The sequence below is a fragment of the Sceloporus occidentalis genome, unplaced genomic scaffold (assembly GCF_023333645.1).
Source record: "Sceloporus occidentalis isolate IW3139 unplaced genomic scaffold, rSceOcc1.0.p SCAF_469, whole genome shotgun sequence".
Classification (NCBI taxonomy): Eukaryota; Metazoa; Chordata; class Lepidosauria; order Squamata; family Phrynosomatidae; genus Sceloporus; species Sceloporus occidentalis.
Window position 1 is genome coordinate 108,025 of NW_028317449.1, and position 27,918 is coordinate 135,942.

Below are 27,918 nucleotides of genomic sequence, written 5' to 3' on the forward strand. Positions count from 1 at the left end.
CAGGCCCAGGAGCAGGGAGACCACAACGGGATTCATACTGGATTCTGGATCCGGGTCCGATTCGCCGATACGTTTATATAGATCCGGGGCGGGAAGGAGGGAGGGGGAGGGGAGGACACCGAGTGACATTAATATTTGCTATTTCTCAAGAAGCGACTTGCGTGAGAGCCGAGCTTGTAATTCCTGTAACCGGTAACACGTAAAGAACACGCATTGTGACATCCGGTGCGTCAGACATTAAACTTAAACTGGGGTCCATTTCCAGAGAGCGCGGCGGCTGCTGTTTAATGTTAGAAGAATGGGGGAGAGCGCGGCGGCTGCAGTTTAATGTTAGAAGAATGGGGGAGAGCGCGGCGGCTGCAGTTTAATCTTAGGAGATTGGGGGAGAGCGCGGCGGCTGCAGTTTAATGTTAGAAGAATGGGGGAGAACGCGGCGGCTGCAGTTTAATCTTAGGAGATTGGGGGAGAGCGCGGCGGCTGCAGTTTAATGAAAGAAGAATGGGGGAGAGCGCAGCGGCTGCAGTTTAATGTTAGAGGAATGGGGGAGAGCGCGGCGGCTGCAGTTTAATGAAAGAAGAATGGGGGAGAGCGCGGCGGCTGCAGTTTAATGTTAGAAGAATGGGGGAGAGCGCGGCGGCTGCAGTTTAATGTTAGAGGAATGGGGAGAGTGCAGCGGCTGCAGTTTAATGAAAGAAGAATGGGGGAGGAATGGGGGATTTGTCAGCCAGGGCAAGTTGCATGTCCTCGAAGTACATATACTAAGAAACAGGGGACCCAAAAATACCCTACTGACCAGGTGAGACAGCACTCACTCCCCACTGAGTGGAGTGGGGGTTAATTATATAAACTTGGGCTATCGTTCCTAATATACCTTAATTAGCAGCATCCTACGCTCAGAGGAATGGGAAATAAATACAGCTACTCTTTGGGAGACACTGGAAGCTTCATACACTTTCAGGTCCAAATGGGCCGAGTGCCAAATATTGCACATAATGTTTGAGAACGCTTGTGAAAAGTAATTATTATTAATCAGAAGAGATAATTCAAACACCTCTTTAATTATAGAACAACATTGCAAAAGACGGCTGTAAAACCAGACAATGAGAGGAGTTTCAGTAACAGTCAGCACCAGCAGCCGACGGCATAATGTTCCCGCCACCCAAAATAACATAAACGCTGTTAGGACTTTCACAACGGGTCCTTTTAACTAGACTTGTGCATTCGTCTTCGGGCGAACATGAAAACGAACACGAAGAGTGCGTTTTCGTGTTCGTTCCGAAGACATGAAGAAGAGAAGACAGTGCCGGTAAAACGTAGGCGAAGACGAAGACTCACACACGAAGAATCTTCGCCTTCGTCTACTATTCTCCCCGGTCCCTTCCCCATCTAACTTACCTTATCTTCACAGCATCGCGGGATTTCCGCTCCCGTTAACCCCTGCGATGCTGCGTTGGATAACGGGAGCAGAAATCCGTAGGGTAAAGGGCTGTGCAAGCGACCAATAGGCTCACTCGCACGGCCCCTTACCACTAGTTGCTAGGCAGAAAAAAAAAAATAACCTGGGACCCTGCTGCAACAGTTAAAAGTCCGTGCCAGCGACCAACAAAGTCGCCGGTACGGACATTTAACTGACACAGCAGAGACACCAGTGGTCTCCCCGCTGTGTCAGTTAAATGTCAGTGCCAGCGACCAACAAAGTCGCCGGTACAGACATTTAACTTAGCATAAATAACTTACTATAACTTCGGACACAATGCTGCCCTCTGTTGGTTTTACATTAAGTAGCATATGCTTGAAATCCAAAGTTATTCTGCTACTCGGTGTAAAACCAACAGAGGGCAGCATTCTGTCCGAAGATATATTAGCCATATGTGGCAGTGTGTTCATTTTCATTTATTAATTATTTAAATAAAATATATCCCCATGATCCGCTGGTCTCCCCGCTGCAACAGTTAAATGTCCGCACTCGCGGACATTAATTTTGTCGAACTTCCAAACTCTTTTTTTCTATTTATTTTGGGGTTTTTTTGTATTAAACTGTTAGACGAAAGGATCATGGGAATAAATGCAAATGAGCTCACGGCCCCATATGGCTTATATATCTTTGGACAGAATGCTGCCCTCTGTTGGTTTTACATTAAGTAGCATATGTTTGAAATCCAAAGTTATTCTGCTACTCGACGTAAAACCAACAGAGGGCAGCATTCTGTCCAAAGATATATTAGCCATAGTCTAACAGTTTAATACAAAAAAAACCCTAAATAAATAGAAAAAAAGAGTTTGGAAGTTCGACAAAATTAATGTCCGCGAGTGCGGACATTTAACTGTTGCAGCGGGGAGACCAGCGGATCATGGAAATATATTTTATTTAAATAATTAATAAATGAAAATGAACACATTGCCACATATGGCTAATATATCTTCGGACAGAATGCTGCCCTCTGTTGGTTTTACGTTGAGTAGCAGAATAACTTTGGATTTCAAACATATGCTACTTAATGTAAAACCAACAGAGGGCAGCATTCTGTCCAAAGATATATAAGTCATATGGGGCCGTGAGCTCATTTGCATTTATTCCCATGATCCTTTCGTCTAACAGTTTAATACAAAAAAACCCAAAATAAATAGAAAAAAAGAGTTTGTAAATTCGACAAAATTAATGTCCGTGAGTGCGGACATTTAACTGTTGCAGTGGGGAGACCAGCGGATCATGGAAATATATTTTATTTAAATAATTAATAAATGAAAATTAACACACTGCCACATATGGCTAATATAGCATCGGACAGAATGCTGCCCTCTGTTGGTTTTACACTGAGTAGCAGAATATTCTGCCCCAGAATATATTAGCTATATATGGTACTGTGATCATTGGTCGACAGCAGGAGGCCCCCTGCTGGCGACCAATGGAGTTGCTGATACACACATTTAAAGTACTGGCGCCAGAGCTGCGTTAACCCCGTATTAACCCCTTAACCGGAAAAAACGAAGAAAAAACGAATATTCGCCCGAAGAGAAGACAGGAACGGGCGAATATTCGCGGAATACGAAGATTTTTTTTCCCCCGAAGACGAGCACGAAGACGAACACGAAGAGCCCCCTGGTGCCCAAGTCTACTTTTAACACAGCCGGGGTACTTGACTGCTTAGCCCTAGAGACCGCTACCAAATCCAACCCCTTATACCCCAAACCCAGTAATAACAACAAGAGCTGTTAATGTGGGTAAGGGCGTTGGCCACAGCTTTATTAACACAGCTTTATTAACACAGCTTTATTAACACATGCCAGGATAACAATATGTACCAAACCTAACCTTATAACAACCCGCCAGCTGCTAGCCATTAAGCCTAGCAGGCGGTTCACCACACACACAAACCAAGAGTTCTAGCCCAGCGGGTGCCATCAGCCGCCCGCTGGACTCGCCTCCCCAAGCCCATACGGGCGCAGCCTCGACTTCTCCCATTCCAATCGCTGGCCAGAGGTGGGTATTCTTCCACAGCTGTGACTACAAAAGAAAGAACAAGCAGCAACACCAGAAATATGACATAAATGGGGAGGGAGGGTGGGATAGGTGAGCCTGTCCTTAGGATCCAGGCAGGAAAAGGTAGGAGTGCACTAGTCATCACCTTTTAAACCCTCGCCCGCAACATTGTTGCGACCTCCTAGCCCAATGGTGACCCTGCAATTAACCCTATACTGCGGCCTAGGCCAGCAGTCATATTCCCCCTTTCCTGAAGTTCCAGGGGGCCCCTTTATTGGATACATTTATTGGCAGAGACGTCTCGCGTAGAGACCGTTACTGGGTGTCTGAGACACGCTGTGGGTTTAAAGCATCGGGGTGCAGGATAAAGCGCACGGACAGCACGCCGGCTGATGTTACGGCTCCCGGCCACCAGGTGGCGACGGTGTATTCCTCGCTTATCCAATGATCCGGGATGTCTCCGGGAAGCCGCTGCGGGTTGGGGGGCTCCTGCTTATCACCGAGGGGTCACCGAATTCCTGGAAAATGCTAAAGTTATTGTAGTGATAGGAAGACACCGCAGCAAATCACTGAAGGTCTGGTGGCTCTACGGCTGTCCACGGATATGAAGTGTTTGGGACACACAGGATTTGATTAACTGATAATTCTCTGGGGTCTCACACCTTTGTGAATAGGTGTAGAAAAGCTTTACGGTTAGTTTGGGGTTAAGCTTTAGAGATGCGTTTCTATCATTCAGCTCAATCAGAGCTCATCACGCGGCACACGCCGAGACAGCTCCCGGTAAACACCCTGCAGTAAACAGACGGCTTGCACTGCGTCCCACGCGGGTGTAGAGACTCCCACACAGGTGACCGCCTCACATATCATATACAACAGGTGAGACACGGCGATACCTCTGAGGTGCCCTATGGAGGACATGTGAAATGCACAGAACTACACGGGAACATAGAAACCCAGAACCTGCCGGCAGATCGGCCCCCGGCAGCTCGTCGAGTCGCCCGGTTTTCCTGCTGCAAAGACTAAAATCTCATTCAGTTGGACTCGTCTTAGATTAAGGAGCCATTCAGGTCGCTCGTTAGCGGAGCCTCCGGGTGCCATAACCACCAGGACTTATCTGCCCCGCTGAGAAAACAGAACTAGGGGAAGATTTATGCATGGAGAACGCCCAAGAACAAGCCACGGTGGGGTACCAGAGAGCCAATGACAGAATACGCCAAGCCAAAGATCTCCAACAGGACTCGCTACACAGGCAGGGGAGGAAAAACTCATGTGGGTGGAATTAGAGGCGAATGGAGTGAAATGCTATATGGAGTGTCTGAAGAATCACAAAACACACAAACGCAACATACAAAGCATGGGAGAGCATGGGAACCCCCCCCCCCACGCGGTATTTTCCTCACCATGTGAGACCCCTGCGATATCTTCCTCACCATGCGAGACCCCCTGCGATATCTTCCTCACCATGCGAGACCCCCTGCGATATCTTCCTCACCATGCGAGACTCCCTGCGATATCTTCCTCACCATGCGAGACCCCCCCCGCGATATCTTCCTTACCATGTGAGACCCCTGCGATATCTTCCTGACCAGGCACGGTATGCATAGAGGTGGAGGCAGGAAGCACACGTCATGCATTCATTGGGTCTTTTTACAAAAAAAGTTTTGAATCTTCGCATTTCGCCCCCAATGCATTTTCTCCTCATCATAAAAACTGCGACAGATTTCTATCTTATCTGCGAGGTTCTGGATTCCTCGCTCATTCCCAGAGGTTCGGATCTCACAGCATTGGATCCGATGCTAAAGCTCCGTTTCTAACGCATTAATAATGACACGTTATCCTAAGAGCAGAGAACACCCCCACCCACCTCTCCCCACCATCCACTATCGAGGAACCACGTCAACTCTCCCCACCATCCACTATCAAGGAATCATGTCCTCTCTCCCCACCATCCACTATCAATGAACCATGTCATCTCTCCCCACCATCCACTATCAAGGAACCATGTCCCCCCTCCCCACTGTTCACCCACCAAATGTCACAAACATCTCCCTCTTAAAATGTATTTATTTCTTCGCTCGTTTATTTCTTCGCTCGTTTATTTCTTCGCTCGTTTATTTAAATTCATTAGATCCCGCGTGTTGTGTTCAGAATTTACACAAAATATTTATATTCTAAAACACGTTTTCATTCGGCGTCCGGCTCCCACCCGGTCTCTCCTGAGGAATACTCTGCGCCGTTCAGCTGCACCCCAGACTTTTCTCTAATTAACAGCAAATGTTTGAACTTCTTGTTTTTCTTAAAATATGATAATGCGGTGTTTACCGTAAATCTTACGCTATGTGATTTCCTAACTTAAAGGGAAACCCATGGGAAATATTCTCGCTCTCCTTATACCCCAATGCTGTATACAGTAATAGCCCCCCAGAACTGTATATAGTAACACCCTCCACGCTGTATACAGTGATATAACCCCCACCCAGCACTGTATACAGTAATATAACCCCCCACGCTGTATACAGTAATATAATCCCCAGCGCTGTATACAGTAATATAACCCCCAGCACTGTATACAGTAATATAACCCCCCACGCTGTATACAGTAATATAACCCCCAGCGCTGTATACAGTAATATAACCCCCAGCGCTGTATACAGTAATATAACCCCCAGCACTGTATACAGTAATATAACCCCCACGCTGTATACAGTAATATAACCCCCAGCGCTGTATACAGTAATATAACCCCCAGCGCTGTATACAGTAATATAACCCCCCAGCGCTGTATACAGTAATATAACCCCCAGCGCTGCATACAGTAATATAACCCCCCAGCACTGTATACAGTAATATAACCCCCAGCGCTGTATACAGTAATATAACCCCCCAGCGCTGTATACAGTAATATAACCCCCAGCACTGTATACAGTAATATAACCCCCCAGCGCTGTATACAGTAATATAACCCCCAGGACTGTACACAGTAATATAACCCCCAGCGCTGTATACAGTAATATAACCCCCCAGTACTGTATACAGTAATATAACCCCAGCGCTGTATACAGTAATATAACCCCCAACACTGTATACAGTAATATAACCCCCAGCGCTGTATACAGTAATATAACCCCAGCGCTGTATACAGTAATATAACCCCCAGCGCTGTATACAGTAATATAACCCCCAGCACTGTATACAGTAATATAACCCCCAGCACTGTATACAGTAATATAACCCCCAGCGATGTATACAGTAATATAACCCCAGCGCTGTATACAGTAATATAACCCCCAGCGCTGTATACAGTAATATAACCCCCAGCGCTGTATACAGTAATATAACCCCCCAGCACTGTATACAGTAATATAACCCCCAGCACTGTATACAGTAATATAACCCCAGCGCTGTATACAGTAATATAACCCCCCAGCGCTGTATACAGTAATATAACCCACAGCACTGTATACAGTAATATAACCCCCCCAGCGCTGTATTCAATTGTCAGTCTCCCCTTGAATGGATCGGGTGCCTTGGGGATCCCCATTTTTTTCCAATATATTTACTGTATAATTATTTTTATTTGAATATAGAAGGGGAGCTTTATTTTTGAGTTACATGCGAGGACATGTGAGTGCATATTCTCATACTCACAAACTCACATGCTCTCGCCTGTAACCCGCAAAATTGTTAGCACGTGGCTGGAGTCCAGTCTCATGAGTCAAATGAACTGTTAATTCAACTAACAGCCTCTTACTTCTTACTGACTAGACCCAATAGAAACCGAGAACCCATCGGCAGATCGGCCCCATCCGGCCCTCGTCTAGTCGCCCGGTTCTCCTGCTGTTAATAAGTCGTTGGTCTCGTTTTAGATTCAGGAGCCGTCTGTCTATCCCATGTGTGTTTAAATTCCTTCACTAATAATATGGGCAGCAGTTCCCCTGATTGGCTTCAGAGCTGTTCAGTATGAGGTTATCCTCATTTATCAGCCTTTTCTCGTTATTTATATATACAGTATATACCGTATTGGCTCGGATATAGGCCGCCCCCGTATATAGGCCGCACCCTAAAAGTTTGGTGCTTTTTTAAAGAAAAAGTTTTTTTCTTTAAAAAAGCACCAAAAAAACATGCTGCCACTCTGCCCCCCCCCGAGATATGCTGCCACCGCCCCCCCCCGAGATATGCTGCCACTGTCCTCCCTCCCCGAGATATGCTGCCACTGTCCTCCCCCCCCCCGAGATATGCTGCCACTGTCCCCCCCCCTGAGATATGCTACCACTGTCCGCCCCCCCCCCGAGATATGCTGCCACTGTCCCCCCCCCCCGAGATATGCTGCCACTGTCCTCCTCCCTCCCCGAGATATGCTGCCACTGTCCTCCTCTGCCCCCCGACTTACCGGAGCTGACTCCCGGGTGTCTTGCGAGGCCGGCGGGGGACATCTACGCAATACGCGTATACAACTTCCGGTGCCGGATGTGCCAGAGGTAAAACGCATCGTGCGGTTAGACAACCGCACGATGCGCTTAGACAACCTCCCGTGCCGACACCCCCCCCCCGTGGAAAGTGCTGGCAGGGGAGGCTGTCTGAGCGTATCAGGGAGTAGGATGCAGGTCCCCTGCACCGCTGCGGGGGATCTGTATCCTAACCCCGCTGCCTGCCCGGCGCCCGGAACTGCATGTCCCGGGCGTCGGGCGCTAGACCCCGAATATAGGCCGCACCCCCACTTTAAAGACTTAAAGTGGGGGGAAAAAGTGCGGCCTATATTCGAGCCAATACGGTATATATACAGTATATACAGTATATATATATATATATATGTCACCACTCCGTGTTTGTTATATAGTTTTTGATCACTTGATTGTTTTCGTGTTCCTCGCATCCTTACTAGGGGAGAGCTGCACATTATAGATTGATGTATCTTTACCCAATGATTTATGATGATCAGATTCCAAAGCATTGCATACTGCACCCTCCAGTATATATTAAGTATATAATAATAATTATTATTATTATTATTATTATTAGAAAAATGTCCCAATCTGTACAGGACAGACACCCAACTGATAGAAACGTATCCAGGGATTTCCTTCGCTCGTCTCACCTAGTGGCCAGTTGTGGAACTGCTACCCGCTCTGTCACACACGTGTTATGGGTACATTCATACAATTTAACACAGAAAGTAATCTCGTAAGCAGCATTCTTCTGATTGGCTGTTTGGGAGCTGTGACTCGCTGTCTGCTGATTGGTTTTCTTTCTCATAAGGCATCATCAGGTTTCCCCAAGGCTAAAAAATCCTTTAAAAGTTACGAAAGCTTTCCGGACCTCTGAGGTCTCTTCTTCAGATGGAAAAAGAGACCACCGAGGTTGCAAAAGCTTGAGTAACGTAAAAATCCTTTTCTATGTTAAAATAAATAAACTAAAAAAACACAGAAAGAGCCCAATAATGAGAAGTTTTTACTGTGAATAGAAGGCGACGCGTTATCACAGACAGGCGGAAGGGATCGTGTTTATCTCTCTGTACTAAACGCCTGGCACCGAGGCCTTTGATTCCCCAACATCCTTCGGGGGAAATCATCCAGAAGAATAAAACCGAGCGCCGTCCCCGGGACGTCACAAAGAGAAAACTCCGACCTGAAAAACAAATGAGACGCACAGAATAGTAAGAGGGCCGGAGACAGACCACGTGACAGAGTCACATCTGACACAAAAAAACAGAACCCTAACACACACAGACACTAACACACACACACAGACACTAACACACACACCCACTCACTAACACACACACCCAGACACTAACACACACACAGACACTAACACACACAGACACTAACACACACACCCAGACACTAACACACACACCCAGTCACTAACACACACAGACACTTACGCACACACACCCAGACACTAACACACACACCCAGTCACTAACACACACACCCAGACACTAACACACACCCAGACACTAACACACACCCAGACACTAACACACACATCCACTCACTAACACACCCAGACACTAACACACACATCCACTCACTAACACACCCAGACACTAACACACACCCAGACACTAACACACACAGACACTAACACACACATCCACTCACTAACACACCCAGACACTAACACACACACCCAGACACTAACACACACAGACACTAACACACACACAGACACTAACACACACTAATCCACACCCCCGGAGAGTCACACTAACACACACACCCCAGACACTCACACTAACACAAACATCCAGTCACACACACTAATACACACACCTGGACACTCACACTAACACACACACTGACACTCACACTAACACACACACCCAAAAATTAACACACACATTCGGACACTCACATTAACACACACACCCAGTCACCGTGTGTTAGTTTTGGGTTGGAGCGCTAGCAATGCCTAATAAAGTTACTTGATCTCAGACTGTCCCTTTAATAACATGCTAATAACTCGATAACCTAGAGGTGACGGAGAGCCCAGCATGGCTGTCCAGGACTGGCCCCCTTACATCATTAGACATCAGTGCACTCGTAGTCACACAGACGGACGCAGCACTTCTGATGCCCGGGGCAGTCGGCATCCTTGGCGCATTTCTCCATGGATGGAACATTAGAGCAGACGGTTGCAGGTGGCGGGCAGCTGCCATCCTTTTCTGAAAGACACAGCGAGAGCGTTTTAACAGCCAGAGACCCCCGCGAGACAGACGTAGAGGACCAACAACGCGAACGCATTCACAGCTGGCTATAAGAAACGCTGTATGCAGACGTGTAACCACTTAACGTGTGTTTAGTATCTCCACACAGACACGTTTCTGCTTAATGATCCGTGCATTATTACGCCACAGAAACTCTCTATATTACATACATATATTATATGTGCTTTGATTCTACGTATATATGAAGAATATTACGCGGAGTCCCTGGGTGCGGAACGATTCTGTGTACGGGTCATTCTGCCTTTACCAACAAACCCTGACCACGGATCCCACCGCTGCCACCAAACTGTAATCCCCCAAAATACAACACGACACAGAGCATGGAGCGAGAGCTCCGGGGGCCACGCCGTCCTGTGTGTCCGCTGATCCCACCGCTGCCACCAAACTGTGCTCATAGTATGTAATCCCCCAAAATACAACACGACACAGAGCATGGAGCGAGAGCTCCGGGGGCCACGCCGTCCTGTGTGTCTGCTGATCCCACCGCTGCCACCAAACTGTGCTCATAGTATGTAATCCCCCAAAATACAACACGACACAGAGCATGGAGCGAGAGCTCCGGGGGCCACGCCGTCCTGTGTGTCCGCTGATCCCACCGCTGCCACCAAAGGGTAATTTGTGTCTTTACCGTCTATTGGATCCAAGCACTTCACGCCACACAGCTCACAGCATTTCTTCTCCCCGAGACATGTACAGTCATCCTGACACTCGGGTTCAGGGATGGGTAGAGTGCATTTCGCCAGCATCGGTGGGCATCGTCCACGTTTTACTGAAACAGAGAATTTGTATATAGAACTCTTTGCGTTGTGAGGTAAAATACTCCTCAACTAGAAGCTTGGATTCATTGGGGAAAAAAATTATTCAATTATCCAAATGTGGGACAGCTACCTCCATACCTGGGAAAGGCTGGTATCATCTGTATAAATTCTTACATAAAAACAATCGGCTGCTGGTATTTTCTGATTATAACTCAAACCGCTGGCTTTCTAGGGGTAATTGAAACGAGGGTCCCAGGTGGGCTACGGGGCTGGGAGCTGCCGGCATCCAGTATGTGAATCTGGAAGGCACTGGGCTCCTCGTCAGAGTGGCCACCATCCTCAAGAGTTGGGGCCATTAGATACCATGTTATCCTGCGCTGCCCGGACCCCGTGTCTATCACCAATAGGGTGTCTCACCTTTACAGCCCGGAACCTGCGCGACCGCAGTGCACAGACTGAGCCCCACGAGCAGCGCGACCACGGCCGGGTTCATGGTGGATTCTGCTTCCCCGTCTGAGGCGGGGTGAGGTTTATATGGGTGCAGATGGGGCAGGACACGGGGAGGGTAGAGGAACAATAGGTTGCTGTCACGATGATCATTAAAGGTTTCACAAGAAGCGTGAGAAGTAACTTTTTACTGCGTTATTGTGACATCCCCGGGCCTACGGAGCATTGCGGTCTCTGTCACTGCCTGGGAGACGTTTCATCGAGCAGAACCTGGAGAGATCAGAGAATTGTTTCAGCTCTCTGCAAAATGAGGTCTGACTACAAGACTAAGATCCAGATCCCCCGCAGCGCTGCAGGGGACCCGGATCCTCCTCTCTGGCAGCCTCTGCTGCTGCCGGCACTCCCTCTTGGCAAACAAAAGGAAATAAAAACAAAAATATCATTTTTTTCAATCATAGTTTTTGTTAAGTATGAAAAAATAGTTTCCATGAATTAGTATTTACTAGTTAAACTTTTTTCCTATAGGGTCGTCTTATAATTGAGCAAATACTGTAATAATAATAATAATAATAATATCAATGATAATAACAATAATAATAATAATAATAATAATGATAAGGTGGGAACTTGGGGCTGTAACCGGCCCCTGGCTGGCCCCTTACTCTTTGTACTGGTGACAATGGGTTTTCCTGCAGCTGCTGTCGACATGTTAAGCAAATAACCCTCAGCGGGTCTGACATTTCATTCTCTCCTCTGATGATTTAATCACATAAAAACAACTAATTCTGTTTCTATGGCAACAATCTATCAGCACCCGCTTCGGTTCACATGACAAGCGTTCCCGGCAAAAATTATTAATCAGGGAAATCAGACCCGACGAGAGGATTATTCCTGGGAAGGCTTTGGGAATTCGGCAGGACTGGGGTCGGTGGGACTGCAGCTTTAACTGAGCGAGCGGCTTGCTTTGGCCTGACCTCCCCACAGCTGCAGGGAGGGGTATTTTTGATTTAGGGGGTATGTTGGAGATTTGGCTGGGGGTTGGGGGAGGATAGAGCGACGTGGCCCATGGGGGTTTGGGGCCCATAGCCTGGCATTTAGGGCTCTCGATCAAACATTTACCCTAAACACATCCAGGGCTTGGAAAATTAACCGTATAAGGAGCAAGGAATGGGCGCATGGCGCTGTGTACACGGATGTGATTTGTACACGCGTGTGCTGTGTTACACATTCATACACGTCACATAGAATGAGGCAGCCGCGCTGTGAACACTCACCACGTCCATGCGCAGCTTCTCGCAAACTCGCAGACAGCATCGCTCGGTGCCAGGACAGTCGCTTCGGCACTTTATTATCTTTTATTTATCACACTTTATGTTCTCATCGACAGGTGGGGGCGCTCCCAACTTCACTGCAGAAAGACGGGAAATACCACGTGGAAGCAAAAGAGTTAATGCATACGGGTCGCCTGCCCCAGAATATGTATTCCATTTTAACCCAATCAGGACCGGCCTTGGAGATAGAAAATGAATCTTCTCGCTATCCTCATGCTCCTCCCCCAGCTGCCTCTGCTGAAAGCAGGAAGTGTACTTAAGTATGCTTCCTGCACATGGCTGTAGTCATCTCCTTGAATACAATAGGAGCTGAGTGTATGGGAGCAGCAGCAGCCAATCACACATATTCTAGCTGAACACATGACTCATGCACGCCACAATTCATAAACCCACCAACTGCCCCTCTGTCGCCGGCGTTTCTTACCAGTCTGCGCTGCCCAGAGGGCAAGATAGGGAAGATAGAGAGGGGTATCTTCCCGGTCTAACCCCGGCGTCTCACACGGCACTGCGTGTTCTCACACAGGATAAATATGGCAATATTATAATATGGGCAGAAAGAGGACAGGCAGAAGATCACGGGTCTTGTTATTTATGTATGTATGTATGTATGTATGTATGTGCACGGTGTGGAGGTAGCATGCAGACTATGTCAGACACCCTAGGGAGCAGTATAACATAATTATATGAAAAATAGAAATTACAGTCATTATAGGTGTAGAAGGACTTAAAGTGATCTGACCTAACCAAACAATATTTGGCCAGTTCAATTCACATGCACACAAAAAGGACAGAGACTTATTGAAGTGCAAATGCAGCCCCCGAAGCCCACATCAAAGGACAACTGTAAATCATGAATTACATTGTATGTATAGTCTGTTTGTAAATAGTGTGTGATAGTATTGTCTTTTGATGTTGTATCCCTAAAATTGTATCTATAGGATTGTAAATTGTATGTATTGTCTTTTTGATTAGTTAATCCATATGATTGTAAATTGTATGTTGTGTGATAGTATTGTCTTTTGATATTGTAATTAGTTAACTAATACGAATGTAAATGGCATGTACCTTTGATCCCACCCTATAAGAACTCCCTGTATGTTGCAATCTTCCCATCCTTGCTGCAGTTAGTTACAATCTTTCCATCATTGTTGCAGTCACAACTTCATTACCAATGTAACCCTGTGTGTGTTAGCCTTCATAGGCTTCATCACAGCATTAAACCCTCCATTTTCCTATCAAAGAAGCATTTTCCTGTGATTATTCGAGCTACCTGGATTTAAGTTATTAACCCCTAGACGGCACGTATGTACAGTCACTAACCTTTTACCACTAATGCTAATAAATCTATTCATAGGATTGTGCTCGTTAAGATACATTCTCCAGATAATGGCCGGCGTGGGCAGAGAGGGTGTCAGAGCGCATTTATATATAGAATATACCTATAGCATGCGGGGAACCAATCCCTGCCATATAAACTCCTCAATAAGTTAATGGGGGCAGGAGGGGCTGATTTAGTATAAAATGTACTGGTGGAACTGGTTTATGGACTTGTTGTAATGCATTGAATCACCACCAGGTGGCAGCAGGATGTTATCGTACAGGACACTTTAAAGCTGCTGTTCCACTGAGACTAAACATACATTTTACCCCAGTAAACCCAGGGGTGAATTCAGATCAGGCGTGGCCCTGGGGCAATACCTTTAAGGGGGCCCCTCCAGAATATATATATATTCATACATGCTTTTATATTCTGATGCAGAGTATACAGACATTGTATATGTCTCTCTGAATGGCGAGTTTATCATCAACCCAAAGGATTAGATCTTGGCGGGGCCCCATCACCTAAACGCTGCTCTGATTCTAGAATACAAAAACCAACAGTGCTTGTAGAATGAGAATCAATGTATAGATCTGTCCATTTAAATGGGAAAAGCAAAAGCCAACAACACCTGGTATTCCCAGGCGGTCTCCCATACAGGTACTAACCAGGCCCAACCCTGCTTAGCTTCCGAGATCAGACAAGATCGGGCGCTTTCAGGATGGTATGGCCACAGGTGTGAAAGCTTTTTATTTTACTCCTCTTATTCTGTTGCTGCTGCTGCTGCTTGTCGTCACACAGAGAGCCCCCTTTTCCGTATCTTGAGCTACACCTTTGCTTGTGAAATAATTTTATGAATGGCGTACATTCTACGCCAGGGGTTCTCAAACTGCGGCCCTCCAGCTGCTGCAGGACTACATCTCCCATACTCCTCAGCCAGCCCCTTAGCTGAAGGAGCATTATGGGAGATGTAGTCCTGCAGCAGCTGGAGGGCCTCAGTTTGAGAACCCCTGTTCTACGCGCTCGGCTTCCCGAGTCTAATTTATTACTTGAAAGAAATAACAAAGTTCACGAAGCTCAACATTTTTTGGCCAAAAAGCACCTTTTGCCCTGTTATGTTTTGGCCACATGTACGGATATCGCCGTGACGCGCAGAATGCGTTGCGCATGTAGTGAAGAAGACGCGCTGGGGGGAGATGTTTATTCTTTAAAGATAAAGTCAAGGTCCATGAACCGTCCTCCCCTCCAAGCCGGGAAGACTCGAGGACACGAAGATAACAAGAAATGTGAAGGATGCATAGAAATGGTGATGTCGTAGGTGATCTAATCTGCCCCGGTCAGCTGATGAGTCCTGGGGCCGGAATGGGTGGGGTGCCATTGGCTGCAGTCCCTCTGCTTTCCGTGACATTTAATGAAGGAGAATCCGCTGGGAATTAGTGTTATTCCTGCATTCGCAGGCAGGGGGCGCCAATAGCCTCGTCTCACCTGTGCATTTTTTGGTCAGCGACCAAAGTCGGAAACATTCAGCCAATCAGAACACAGCCCTGGAACAGCCTCCCAGCAGAGGTTGTCCCTCAGGGTTTTTACCCAAGTCTCGGGGTGAATGGGTAGATTCTCAGGGTTTTTACCCCAGTGATATAGCTGGAATCCCTCCTGCTTTATCACTCCTGAATCTCAAACAAGAACAACGACTGATTCAGGTTTGAGTTCTTACAGCAGGAGAAACGGGCAACTAGGCGGGGGGCTGATCCTACATAGATTGGGGGCACAGGGCCCGCAGGGCACCTCCCTGCTGCCCCCGATCACATTGTGTCTGCCTGACCTGGAACCCACAGAGCCGCCGGGTCAGAGCGAGAGGGCGGGATGCGGAGCCTGAGGCAGGGTGACCCCATCCGCCATGTTTTCCAGAACATATAGAATATACACATATTGCTGATCAGTGCAGGTAACGTGCTGCCCCCTGCAGGGTGTGAGGGGGTATAAACCGCAGGGAGCCCCACTTTACCAGCACTGGTCAGCAATTAGCTAAAAACATGGCGGACGGGGTCGCCGTCGCCCTACATGATAAGAGCGCCACCCACGTGCCAGCCAGACCCGCATGTCAGGCCCCGGCCGCGGTGCATGCAGGGCGCTACAATCTATAGACTGGTTGGTGCCGAAACTCCCTTTACAAACATGGCTGCTGCTGGCTTCCGGAAGGGCTTCAGCGCCTGCGCAGTCCGATAGTGGGCTGACACGGAAGGTTGAGGACAGAGGGCTATGATTGGCGGGCACCTGTCAATTCCTCCGCCCCCAACTGTCACTACGGGGCGGCACTGTCCTTGTGCCACACGCTGCTAGTGCTCGGGCATTACGGAGGGACCGGACTGGTACGGAACACGCCGACACCGCCTGCAGGTACCCGCCACACCCGAGAGAGGCTGCCGCCTGCCCGGGCTCAGTCCCTGCCCACACCGGCACACCGCCCCGGGGCAACTGGTGGCTCCTGGCGCTCACCTGGACAGACACGGGGCATCTGGCAGCCAAGGGGTGTGTGCTGGTGGAGGCGCTCGCTAGCAGGGACTTATGACCGTAACACCGGGCAGCTGGCAGCTATGGTCCGTGTAGATGCGATTCTGTGTATAGCCCTCGGTATGTGGACTGTCCCTGTAACTCCAGGGCAGCTGGTAGCTATAGACACTGTAGATTCTCGTGTACCAGACAGTAGTGCTGAAGTCTGTTTCTGTAACTCCAGGGCAGCTGGCAGCTATGGCTGTACATGAACCCTGACACCGGGTTCCAGAACCGTGGTGGGGGGGTCTCTCTCTCTGCCCCGGGGGGGGGGTTCTCTCCGGTTCTGTCTGCACCGTGCCCCCTTTTTAAACGGATTACCTCAAAACCTATGGTTTCCTGTATTCCGTTACTCATTGTGCTCCTGAGTTTCTGGGGACAGTCCTGAGGTTTGAGTGGCTGCGCAGGAGGCTGATGGGTAATGTCCCCTTTCTGCACTCAGGCACCTGTGGCCCCTGTGAGTGTGGCCCCAGCTGTCACGAAGGGCCGGTACTCACTGTGTTTGGGGGGGCGCACTGTGTAATTTTGTGCTATTAACTGCCCCGTATTCTCCCCCCCCCCCCCAGACTCAGTCCAGCTGCTCCCCAGGACTTGCCGGTGAGATCGGGACAGTGTGGTAAGTTGGACCGGATCATGGCACAGACTCCAAGCCACTCTTCTCTTTTTCCTCCCCTTTTTCGTCGCACGGGTCATCTTCCCGGGGCCGTCTCTGGACAGCATTCATTCAGCTGCCTCACTGGTGCCAGCTGTGATGAGCCCTGTGCCTGTGGCACCCAGTTTGTGCCTGTGGCACCCAGTTTGTGCCTGTGGCACCCAGTTTGTGCCTGTGGCCCCTGGCTTGGAGTGTAAAGATGGTGCAGCTCAGGCGGTTAAGGGTTAAGCTAATGCGGCGTGTAGCGTGTCCTCGCGTGTTCTTGGCATGATGAAGCCACACGGCCCCCTGCTCTGTAACCTGCACCCAGTACACAGAGAGCCCCCGCGATGAAAGTGCAGGGATGTTCCATTGGTTGCTATGACAACTGCTCCATCTTTTATGTTTGGCGTGTAGAGTTGCTGCTAGACCCCGGTTTACCCTTTCAGCTATGCAGGCATGGGGGGGGGCGGTGCCGTGCCGTGTTACCCCTGGTGGGGTTTGTGATGGGGGGAAGGGGTAGATGAGTGTAGTTTTGCCCCAGAAATACCCCCCTACCCCCGGGTATTGCTGGCTTCTCTGTAGCCCCAGGAAGGGGTAATGCTGTCCTGTGTCATACCCGGCCCCTGCCCTTTAACCCCTCCAGAACCAAGGCTTTCTATGTTTCGGTTGTATTTGGATTACCCCCCCCCCATCTCTCCGTTTAGTTTCTCTTCCTCCGGGATCTCCTCTCGGTGTCTCCGGACGCCCGGTACACGCGCTTCACAAATACCCCGAAAATGTGTAATTCCAAAACGCAGGAAACCTCCCCTTTCACACCGGTCGTCCCGCGCAGCCTTCTGCCCCCCGACCCCTCCTTAATACCTGGGGGGGACGGGGGGGCCACGCGTTTACGCGGTCTGTGCGGTGCGCGGCGGCTCCCATCGGCAACGCGTTTCGGGTCGGTAACGCTGCCCACAGCCGTGGATGGAAAGGGGTTAATCGCGTTTTGTTGCCCCGGTAACGGGATTATAGAAACTTTCTGCTTCATAAACCGGATTACATCGCAGAGTCGGGTCTGGGCGGCCCCCGCAGGGCCAATCACAGGGGGCCCGGGGCATTAAAATTCCCATCATATCGGATTAATGGCAGAGGAATGTGCCCTATATACGTCATCCATGATACAGGGCACCTCGTCCTTTATACATTATACAGGGGCCGGTCACTGATTTATCTATACATTATACAGGGGCCGGTCACTGATTTATCTATACATTATACAGGGGGCTGCTCACTGATTTATCTATACATTATACAGGGGGCCGCTCACTGATTTATCTATACATTATACAGGGGGCCGGTCACTGATTTATCTATACATTATACAGGGGGCCGCTCACTGATTTATCTATACATTATACAGGGGGCCAGCTCGCTGATTTATCTATACATTATACAGGAGCCGGTCACTGATTTATCTATACATTATACAGGGGCCGGTCACTGATTTATCTATACATTATACAGGGGGCGGGCTCGCTGATTTATCTATACATTATACAGGGGGCGGGCTCGCTGATTTATCTATACATTATACAGGGCTCCATCTATACATTATCGATGGCTCCATGGCTGTCACTATTGAGTCTGGGTATACCGCCACCCCCCCCCCGCCTTTATTGTTCCTGCCACCCGCGCCAGCACTGAAGGGGTTAGCGGGCGCCCGTGGGCTCCTTGCGTTGCCGTTAATCATTATGTCACCGCCAATAACGGCTGTAAATCTGTAACCATCAGCAGCCATAACGGGTAATCAGTCACCGAGTGCGAACCCCGTCACCCCCCGCGCGGCCCTCGCCCCCCCCCCCCCCCGCGCGGCCCTCGCCCCTGGGAGTGGGATTTGGGTGTTTTTGCCCTGAATCAGCGCATTCTCGGCTTGCGGAGCGGAGTTACCGGGGTCTCCGTACCCGAGGCTGAGGAATCACCGGTCAGCCCCTCATACGGAGCTCCCGCTCTCCACGGGTCAGTCAGACCACCAATCACAGTAAAACAAGAACTTTATTTACAAACACACAGAACTTTATATATAACCTCAATCCAATGAGCACCGAACCCAACCCCCAATCCCATCACTCCCATCCCATCACAAATCCCATCAGTATACGGGGGATGTATCAGGTGAGGGGGTTAAGGGATACAATGGGTTCCCCCACCTGTGTTATCCCCCTGTAGTGCGGGGGCCGGTGGGGCCGACAGGGCTGTGCTGGCTGATTAAGAGCCCCAGCCGGGTTACCTGATCGTCTCTTTGAAGGCTGGAGCTGCAGCCACATTCAGTCTCTGGGCCGGTTACACAATAAACACAATATAATATATTACCGGGTGACGGTATACAGAACCGGACACAGACGCTCCGTGACCCGGCTACACGCCACACGGACATATGATCCAGCTAGCCCGGTCCTGTCACAGAGCGGCGGGTTTGGTCCGGGGAGGAATAATCCGCGTAGCATTTAGGTGCCATGTTCATGGGTCCAATGGGGAGACCGACTGCCATGACGATTGGACTCTCAGGTGCCATGGTGATGCTGGGTTAATATATTTATATTATATGGCCCCCCGTTTGGTGTAAAGCCCCCCGATGCTCCTGGCCATTCAGTCTCTGCACATGCGCAGGTGGCGCTGCCTCGGCTCCCGCAGGGTGTTCGCTGTCAGTCTTATTCCTTCCTTATGTAAATTACCCCGAACTGTACTTTAACCCCATAACCTCTGGGTCGCCCGGCTCATTTCCAGCAGTGAGCTATTAACTATTGCTGCACCAGATTGCGGTTTGATTGGCCAATGAGAATGCGGCTTGCTGGAGATATATCTGACTTGTGAAACGTTCTTTTCACAGACCGCCGTGCGAGAGCGTCCGAGACAGCCAGAGGAGCCGCCGGGCCGTCCAGAGGAGCCGCCGGGCCGTCCAGAGGAGCCGCCGGGACCCTCTTCCCCTCCTCGAGACCTCGCCGAAACGGCTCTAAGACTACGTCGGGGGATAACGTTAGAGCGAGCGTGACGCCCAGAGCATGCTGATAGTGTGTGCACGGCGTGTTCCTGGCTTTATGGGGCTGTCTCCGGCATCATGCGCGAGTCAAAGGCTGGACTGAGCGCCGCCGATCCGTCAGAGAGACGCTGAGGGGGCCGCTTCCGCGCATGCTTGGCTCCCACACCGGGCTTCACCATGCGCTTCTCCACCGCCGATTACATCATCTTTGCGCTGCTGCTGGTCCTGTCCTCGGCCATCGGGCTGTACTACGCCCTGAGCGGCGGGAAGCAGCGCACCACGCAGGAGTTCCTCCTGGCCAATCGCAGCATGAGCTTCCTTCCCGTGGCCCTGTCTCTCCTGGCCACGTTCCAGTCGGCGGTGGCCATCCTGGGGGTCCCTTCGGAGATTTACCGCTTCGGCACGGAGTACTGGTTCCTGGGCTGCTCCTACATCATCGGCCTGCTGGTCCCGGCGTACATCTTCATCCCCATCTTCTACCGGCTGAGACTCACCAGCACCTACGAGGTGAGGCCCGAGGCCGCTCAGCCTGCGGGGGGTCTCTCCCGGCGAGAGGGGTTACCGCGTGCGGCTGCTTTACCCCTCGCGCTCTGATTCTCTGGATCTCCCCCGTCCCCCGTCCCCTCGCGCGCTCTGATTCTCTGGATCCCCCGTCCCCTCGCGCGCTCTGATTCTCTGGATCCCCCGTCCCCTCGCACGCTCTGATTCTCTGGATCCCCCTCCCCCCCCGTCCCCTCGCGCGCTCTGATTCTCTGGATCTCCCTCCCCCCCCGTCCCCTCGCGCGCTCTGATTCTCTGGATCTCCCTCCCCCCCGTCCCCACGCGCGCTCTGATTCTCTGGATCTCCCTCCCCCCCGTCCCCTCGCGCGCTCTGATTCTCTGGATCTCCCCCCTGTCCCCTCGCGCGCTCTGATTCTCTGGATTCCCCCCTGTCCCCTCGCGCGCTCTGATTCTCTGGATCCCCCGTCCCCTCGCGCGCTCTGATTCTCTGGATTCCCCCCCGTCCCCTCGCGCGCTCTGATTCTCTGGATTCCCCCCCGTCCCCTCGCGCGCTCTGATTCTCTGGATTCCCCCCCGTCCCCTCGCGCGCTCTGATTCTCTGGATTCCCCCCCGTCCCCTCGCGCGCTCTGATTCTCTGGATCCCCCGTCCCCTCGCGCGCTCTGATTCTCTGGATCTCCCCTCGCGCACTCTGATTCTCTGGATTCCCCCCCGTCCCCTCGCGCGCTCTAATTCTCTGTACTCCTCTCTCCCGCAGTATCTGCAGCTGAGGTTCGGGAAGGCCGTGCGGATCTGTGGTACCGCGACGTTCATATTCCAGATGGTGAGTAGCTGCTAACTGTCCCGTTTTGTTGCATTCTGTACCGTGGTATTGATTGTCCCATCCCCCCGGTCGCGCATGCGCGTCACACCGGACATATGTCCTCCGGGCCAAAATCCCACCGGAGTGCATCAGACGTCCGGATGCTGAAGCGAAGTCGCGCAGGATTCCGGGTGTTTCTCCTACGGCGGGATGGTTGGTTCCGTGTAACGTGACAAATTATTTGTGTGGGGGTTTGAGCTGCAGTCATGCGGGTCTCTCATGCGCGGGCGAGTGTCCTTTCCAACACCAGCCATTGTCCTTCATTGTAAGGTTAGTGGCCACTTACACGTACACTCGGTGGACTGTGGCCTCCTGCCCCGGAGGCATTGGGGGGGTATGTTTGTGATCAGCCTCTGTGCCTGCTTAGGCAGTGAAATGGTTAAAGTGCCTCCTCTCTGTTACCTTCTTGCCCCCGTGTCTCCGCAGGTGATATACATGGGAGTGGTGCTGTACGCGCCGGCGCTGGCCTTCAACGCAGGTAATGCCTTCCGCCGCCACCGCATTGTCTTTAGAGATGTTTAGTAAATTGGGGCCCCCTGTAATGGATGCGTCTCATCGCGGGGCAGCTCCCGGGAAGCTTGCCCTGTATAGATAGCGCTGGGTCCTGCGTGGCCCCTGGGGCCCCTAGTGTTTGAACAGAATGCTGTGTTTGTGGCCCCTGTTGCCAGCACTTTCTCTTACTGGTTAGGCTGGCAGATCCCCGTGGGGAGCGGGTGTCACTGGTGATAAATGCCCAGAACCCCCCATTCTCTGCTTCTTGGTGCAGCCCCCAGGACTGGCTCATTTGTAAGATTCCCTCTCTTGTGTATGGTATTGTCACGCGTGTGCAGAACACGCCTGTAGTAATGGCTGTTTGTATGTTTTGTTGCAGTTACTGGATTTAGCCTCTGGGGGGTGGTGTTGACCATGGGACTGGTCTGCACTCTTTACACCACGCTGGTAAGCTGCTCCGTGTCCGCTGGCTGGCAGAGCATTATGAGAGTTGTAGTTGGCGGTCTGTCGAAGAGGATGAATGACCGAGCGTGTCTGTCTCTTGGGGGGGGCGCGCTGTGTGACTGTCACATTGTACATAGACTGTCGCCGACGGTAACCCTTCCTCTCCGCTCCTTCCAGGGGGGTCTTAAGGCCGTCATCTGGACGGACGTCATCCAGACCCTGGTGATGTTTGCCGGGCAGCTGGCCGTGATAATCGTCGGCACCATGAAGGTGGGGGGCATCGGGGAAGTGTGGCAAATCGCCACCGAACACAACAAGATCGCCGGCGTGAAGTGAGTTGCCGGGTGACGTGAGAGCGGGCGCTGGTTGGCTGTTGCCGTAGAAGGGAAAGGTGCCGCGTTTGCCGTGTCTGTTAACCGCCTGTCCCGTTTTCTTGCTCCACAGCTGGAACCCCGACCCGTTCGTCCGCCATTCCGTCTGGTCTCTGGGCATTGGGGGGATCTTCATGATGCTGTCCCTCTACGGGGTGAACCAGGCCCAGGTGCAGCGCTACCTCAGCGCCCGGACCGAGAAGGAAGCCATCTTGTGAGTGGCGGGCGAGTAGCGGCTCTGAGCCCTGTTACCCCTGTGCAGGCGGGGAGGGGGTTGGGGGACATCATGGAGTGAAGATGGGATATAGGCTTTTGATATCAACTGGTAGAGACCGGGATGAGCCGTTCATGCGCGAGGCCTCAGCCGCCGTCTCTCGCCACCGCCGCCGCCTCTCTCCTCCTCTCTCACCGCCGCCGCCTCTCTCCTCCTCTCTCACCGCCGCCGCCTCTCTCCTCCTCTCTCACCGCCGCCCCCTCTCTCCTCCTCTCTCACCGCCGCCCCCTCTCTCCTCCTCTCTCACCGCCACCCCCTCTCTCCTCCTCTCACCGCCGCCGCCTCTCACAGCCGCCGCCTCTCTCCTCCTCTCTCACCGCCGCCCCCTCTCTCCTCCTCTCACCGCCGCCGCCTCTCTCACAGCCGCCGCCTCTCTCCTCCTCTCTCACAGCCGCCGTCTCTCTTCTCCTCTCACCGCCGTCTCTCTGCAGGTCGTGCTACGCGGTGTTCCCCTGCCAGCAGCTGGTGCTGGCGCTCGGCTGTATCACCGGCCTGGTGATGTTCTCCTACTACCAGAAGAACGAAATCCAGCACCCGGAACTGATCGCCACGTCCGACCAGGTGAAGCCCCGCCCCCGGCACCATAAATATTTAAATTAGTGAATGGAGGCGCCCCTCATCCTCCATCATCCCGCAGGTGAGGCCGCCCTGTCCAGAAACTGCCCTCTGTGACGCAGTTAGACTCCAATATGGCCGACCCATGGGGAACGAGACGCCGGGACGCTGCGCGGGGGTGTAATAATACTATATTATGCTTTGGGGAGGGCGGCGCTCGCCGTGACTTATGCTGTTGTGACCGCCATGTTTGTCCTCCCCAGATGGTCCTGTATTTCGTGATGGACGTGCTGAAGGACCTGCCCGGCCTCCCCGGACTGTTCGTCGCCTGCCTGTTCAGCGGGGCTCTCAGGTCAGCACCTGGGGGGTGGGGCTCTCAAGTCAGCACCTGGGGGGTGGGGCTCTCAAGTCAGCACCTGGGGGGTGGGGCTCTCAAGTCAGCACCTGGGGGGTGGGGCTCTCAAGTCAGCACCTGGGGGGTGGGGCTCTCAAGTCAGCACCTGGGGGGTGGGGCTCTCAGGTCAGCACCTGGGGGGCGGGGGCTCTCAGGTCAGCACGTGGGGGGCGGGGGCTGGGCAGGAGAACTTTCCCATATGCGTGGCCCATGGCCGGCACTCGCTCCCCATGGCTTTAACGTCTCTCCCCCCGCAGCACCATCTCCTCGGCGTTTAACTCCCTGGCCACGGTCACCATGGAGGATTTCATTAAGCCGCATTTCCCGGGCCTCACAGAGGCGAAGGCCACCCTGCTGTCCAAGTGCCTTGGTGAGTGGCTGGCTGAAGTGATGGGATTTGTGGATTTCATGTATTTCCGCGGCCGGGTTTAACCCCGTCTTGCCTGTGTTTGCAGCTCTGGGTTATGGCCTCCTGTGCCTGGCCATGGCGTATCTCTCGTCTCTGATGGGCTCCGTCTTACAGGTAACAGGGGCCGGATATGGCGCGGGTGCCACGGCCCTGGGGCAGGGAGGCTCACTCCTGAAATCTTCACCTCGCTAGGGGCCCCGGACCTGTGGATTCATGTGGGATGACTTGTTTTTCCTCCCCAGGCTGCGCTCAGTATTTTCGGGATGGTCGGCGGCCCTCTCCTGGGTGTCTTCTGCCTGGGGTTCTTCTTCCCCTTCACCAATTCCGCGGTGAGTGCCCGTTATGTCGAGTAACACTCATGTGGTTATATCTCTCTGTTCCCGTGTGGGGGGTGACACGCCTCGTAATGCGTGTTTTGTTGACCTCCCCCCGTCTCTTCCGTGTAGGGTGCCATTAGTGGTCTTGTCGCTGGGCTCGTCATGGCCTTCTGGATCGGGATTGGCAGTTTTATGTCCAGAATGTCGCCTGTGGCCCCCCCTCTGCAGAACGTGACCGGGGTCCCTGAGGTGGCAAATCTCACCACGGCAGTTATGACCACGCTGCTGACATCACAGGCCCCCCAAACAAGGTGAGGGCACGGGCGGGGGTGGTTTCCGGGTGGCTTCTCTGTGGTAACGGGGCATTTTCACTGACTGGCGTGTCTCTCCACAGCGTCGGCGGCCTCCAGAAGTTCTACTCGTTGTCGTACATGTGGTACAGCGCCCACAACTCCACCACCGTGGTCATCGTGGGCATCATTGTGAGCCTGCTCACGGGTAAGTACCACTGCGTGGGGGGGTAAATTCCATGTGCGGAACCCCCCTGTATGGGAGCGCGTTGGGACGGCCCCAGCTATAAATGTATCCGTCCTGTGCCTTGTGCGTTTTCCAGACTGTTATTCTGGTGGATTTTTCTTTTTAGGTCCAATCAAGGGGGAGGACATTAACCCCCGCACGGTCTACCTCGTCCTGCCCAAGCTTTTGTTCTTCTTACCGAAGCGGTATAAGGAGAAGCTCCGCTTCGGGGTCCCGCACATTGCAGAGGTAGGGGAGCGTCCGGCCGTCAGATTCCTGCAGGTACCTCGGCTGGGGAGGGAAAAAAAATACCTACGTCTTGGTGACTCCTTAACTAGTGGCTTTTAGTTTGGTTTATTGCATTTTGCAGAATGGGGGAAGGACTTTCCTGTTGCACCAGGAAGTGGGGGGGCGGGTCTGAGATTTATAGGGGTGTGGGATTTATTTGTGGGATTAAGTCTAGTCTAACCCCCCTCCAGTCGGTGGGATTTGGGGGGGCATTTAAATGTCCGGGGCCCGGCGAATAGTTCTAACTTCCGGTTATACCGGGAGGTGCCGTGCGGAGCTTACACTCTGCAGCACAAACCGCCCGGGCCCCGACGCACCCCACCTGCCCCCCGCGTTCTGCCCCGAACCTGTCCCAAACATCTCTTACCCCCTCAGGAGCTGCCAAAAGCCCCGGCCGCTGAGAAATCCTGCAACGGCTTCCTCAACGGCAGCGTGAAGCCAACCGAGAAAGAGGAGATGGAAGAAAGCTACGGGGGCTTTACCCGTCCCGACGGGGGCCACTCGTACGTCGTCCAGGAGACCTCTCTTTAGAGCGCTGATGGACACGTGAGATACGGAGGGTCTCACACGGTGTCGCCCGGAAGCCCCTTTAACAGAGGAGCACGCGGGGGACTGAATGATGGATCTCCGGGACAGATGGCTTATCTGATTCGTCGCGATACCTGCCGAGTTCTGCCCCCGCCGGGTGTTTAGAACGTCTCCCGTCAGCTGCTTTATCTAATGTTACCCGGCAGAGAGCGGAAAGGGTTAACCGGTGCGCCCCTCTCGCAACCAGTGGACCGTTCCTGGGCCATACCAGTTTTTTTGCTGTATTAATAAGACCAACCTTTTTAAAGCTGCCCCAGAGTCCCTCTGATGCCCCGGGTGCCGGGTTTAATGCCCGCGCCGTCGGCACGGAAACGCTTGGAAATGACCGTAATTACTGTGTTTTTGGGGTATTTTGGATCGGTTTGGTGTTGCTGCTGTCACGCGGTTACGTCATAGCCGCCCGTTTATTGGTCAGACATTTTCATGGCTTGGACTGGAATGTGGGGGGGGGGGCAGATTTGGGGGGCATCTGGTGGGGGGGAGCGGCAGAGGGGTAACTGCAGGCTGCTTCCTCCCTGAGAAATGGTTAAATTAATCATATCTTTGTGTCTTGCCCGAAACGTATTTCGGTTTTTAAGGCACTTTAATCGTATTTAGCTGCCGAGCTGTATTAGCGGGGCGGAGGTTGCCGGCCGGTTGCCGGGGGTCTGTATGATTAGATCCATGATGATTATGCAGGGGGGGGTTATTTCAGTTTAGGGGTCTCCAATGCCTTAACCCTATCTCCTCCCTGGGTCGGCTGTGTGACCCCGGATGGACGGGGATCCGCGTGTCCATGTAACGTGGCCCCTCTGCCGCGTGTGCTCAGGTTTCCTCGGCTCGGAGTAGTTATTTAGTGAAATGCCGCTGGAGTCGGCTGGGATAAAACCAAGTAATCTCCGGCCCGTCTCCCCCGGCGCGCTGAGACCGCGGAACGCGTCGGGGGGGGCAGTGTATTTATTCGGGGTTCTCTTGGAATTCTTACTTTTGATGTTTAGTAAGTACAGACCTGGCTGACTGTGATCTGATTTTATGTAAATGAGTATAGCGCCTCCGCCTGGCTGTCGTGGGGAAGAGTCTTGATTTTCTTCCCCCGTAGTTGCTTAATGTGATGTATTTAAAATGAAAAGTGTTAGTCCTCCCCAGCCGGTGCCACGGCGCGCTCCCTGTTCTGTCGTGGCCGGTAACTGATCTCGTGTCGTGCCGCTCCGTGGCCAAAGTGATTCTTGAAATCCTTTCTGGGATTAATTGCACTGATTTTTTTTTTGTAACGTGAAATATTTGTCCATTTCCTGTCATTCCGTGATTTATAAATAAAAGCAATAAAGTGACGCGGAGCCGGACGTCATGTATGTGTAATTCTACATATATAATACACACACCCCAGAGCTGGACGTCATGTATGTGTAATTCTACATATATAATACACACACATGTGAGCGGGACATCATGTATGTGTAATTCTACATATATAATACACACACACACGTGAGCGGGACATCATATATGTGTAATTCTGTGCGTGTGTGTGTGTGTATATATATAAATATATATATATATATGCACACACAATCACCTTTTGCCTCTATACCCACTTTATACACGGATCCCTTGAAAGTAATCGCCTGCTGTCTTCGTCCAACATTCCGCGTAACAAGAAGTCG

At 51.7% G+C, this 27,918-nt stretch overlaps 1 protein-coding gene and 1 pseudogene across 1 annotated transcript; one reads left to right on the top strand and one right to left on the bottom strand.

Moving 5' to 3' along the window:
* Positions 1-14,684: 14,684 nt before the first annotated feature.
* Positions 14,685-14,803, bottom strand: LOC149271723 (5S ribosomal RNA; annotated as a pseudogene).
* Positions 14,804-20,442: 5,639 nt separating this feature from the next.
* LOC149271724 (sodium-dependent multivitamin transporter-like) lies at positions 20,443-26,218 on the top strand. Its single transcript, XM_089507170.1, has 15 exons — positions 20,443-20,772; positions 21,523-21,588; positions 22,054-22,105; positions 22,499-22,566; positions 22,741-22,895; positions 23,008-23,148; positions 23,640-23,769; positions 24,027-24,115; positions 24,415-24,527; positions 24,613-24,680; positions 24,809-24,895; positions 25,013-25,194; positions 25,278-25,381; positions 25,527-25,681; positions 26,063-26,218. Exons 1-15 carry the CDS (start codon positions 20,443-20,445, stop codon positions 26,216-26,218), a joined length of 1,896 nt encoding a protein of 631 aa, XP_089363296.1.
* The last annotated feature ends 1,700 nt before the right edge of the window (positions 26,219-27,918 follow it).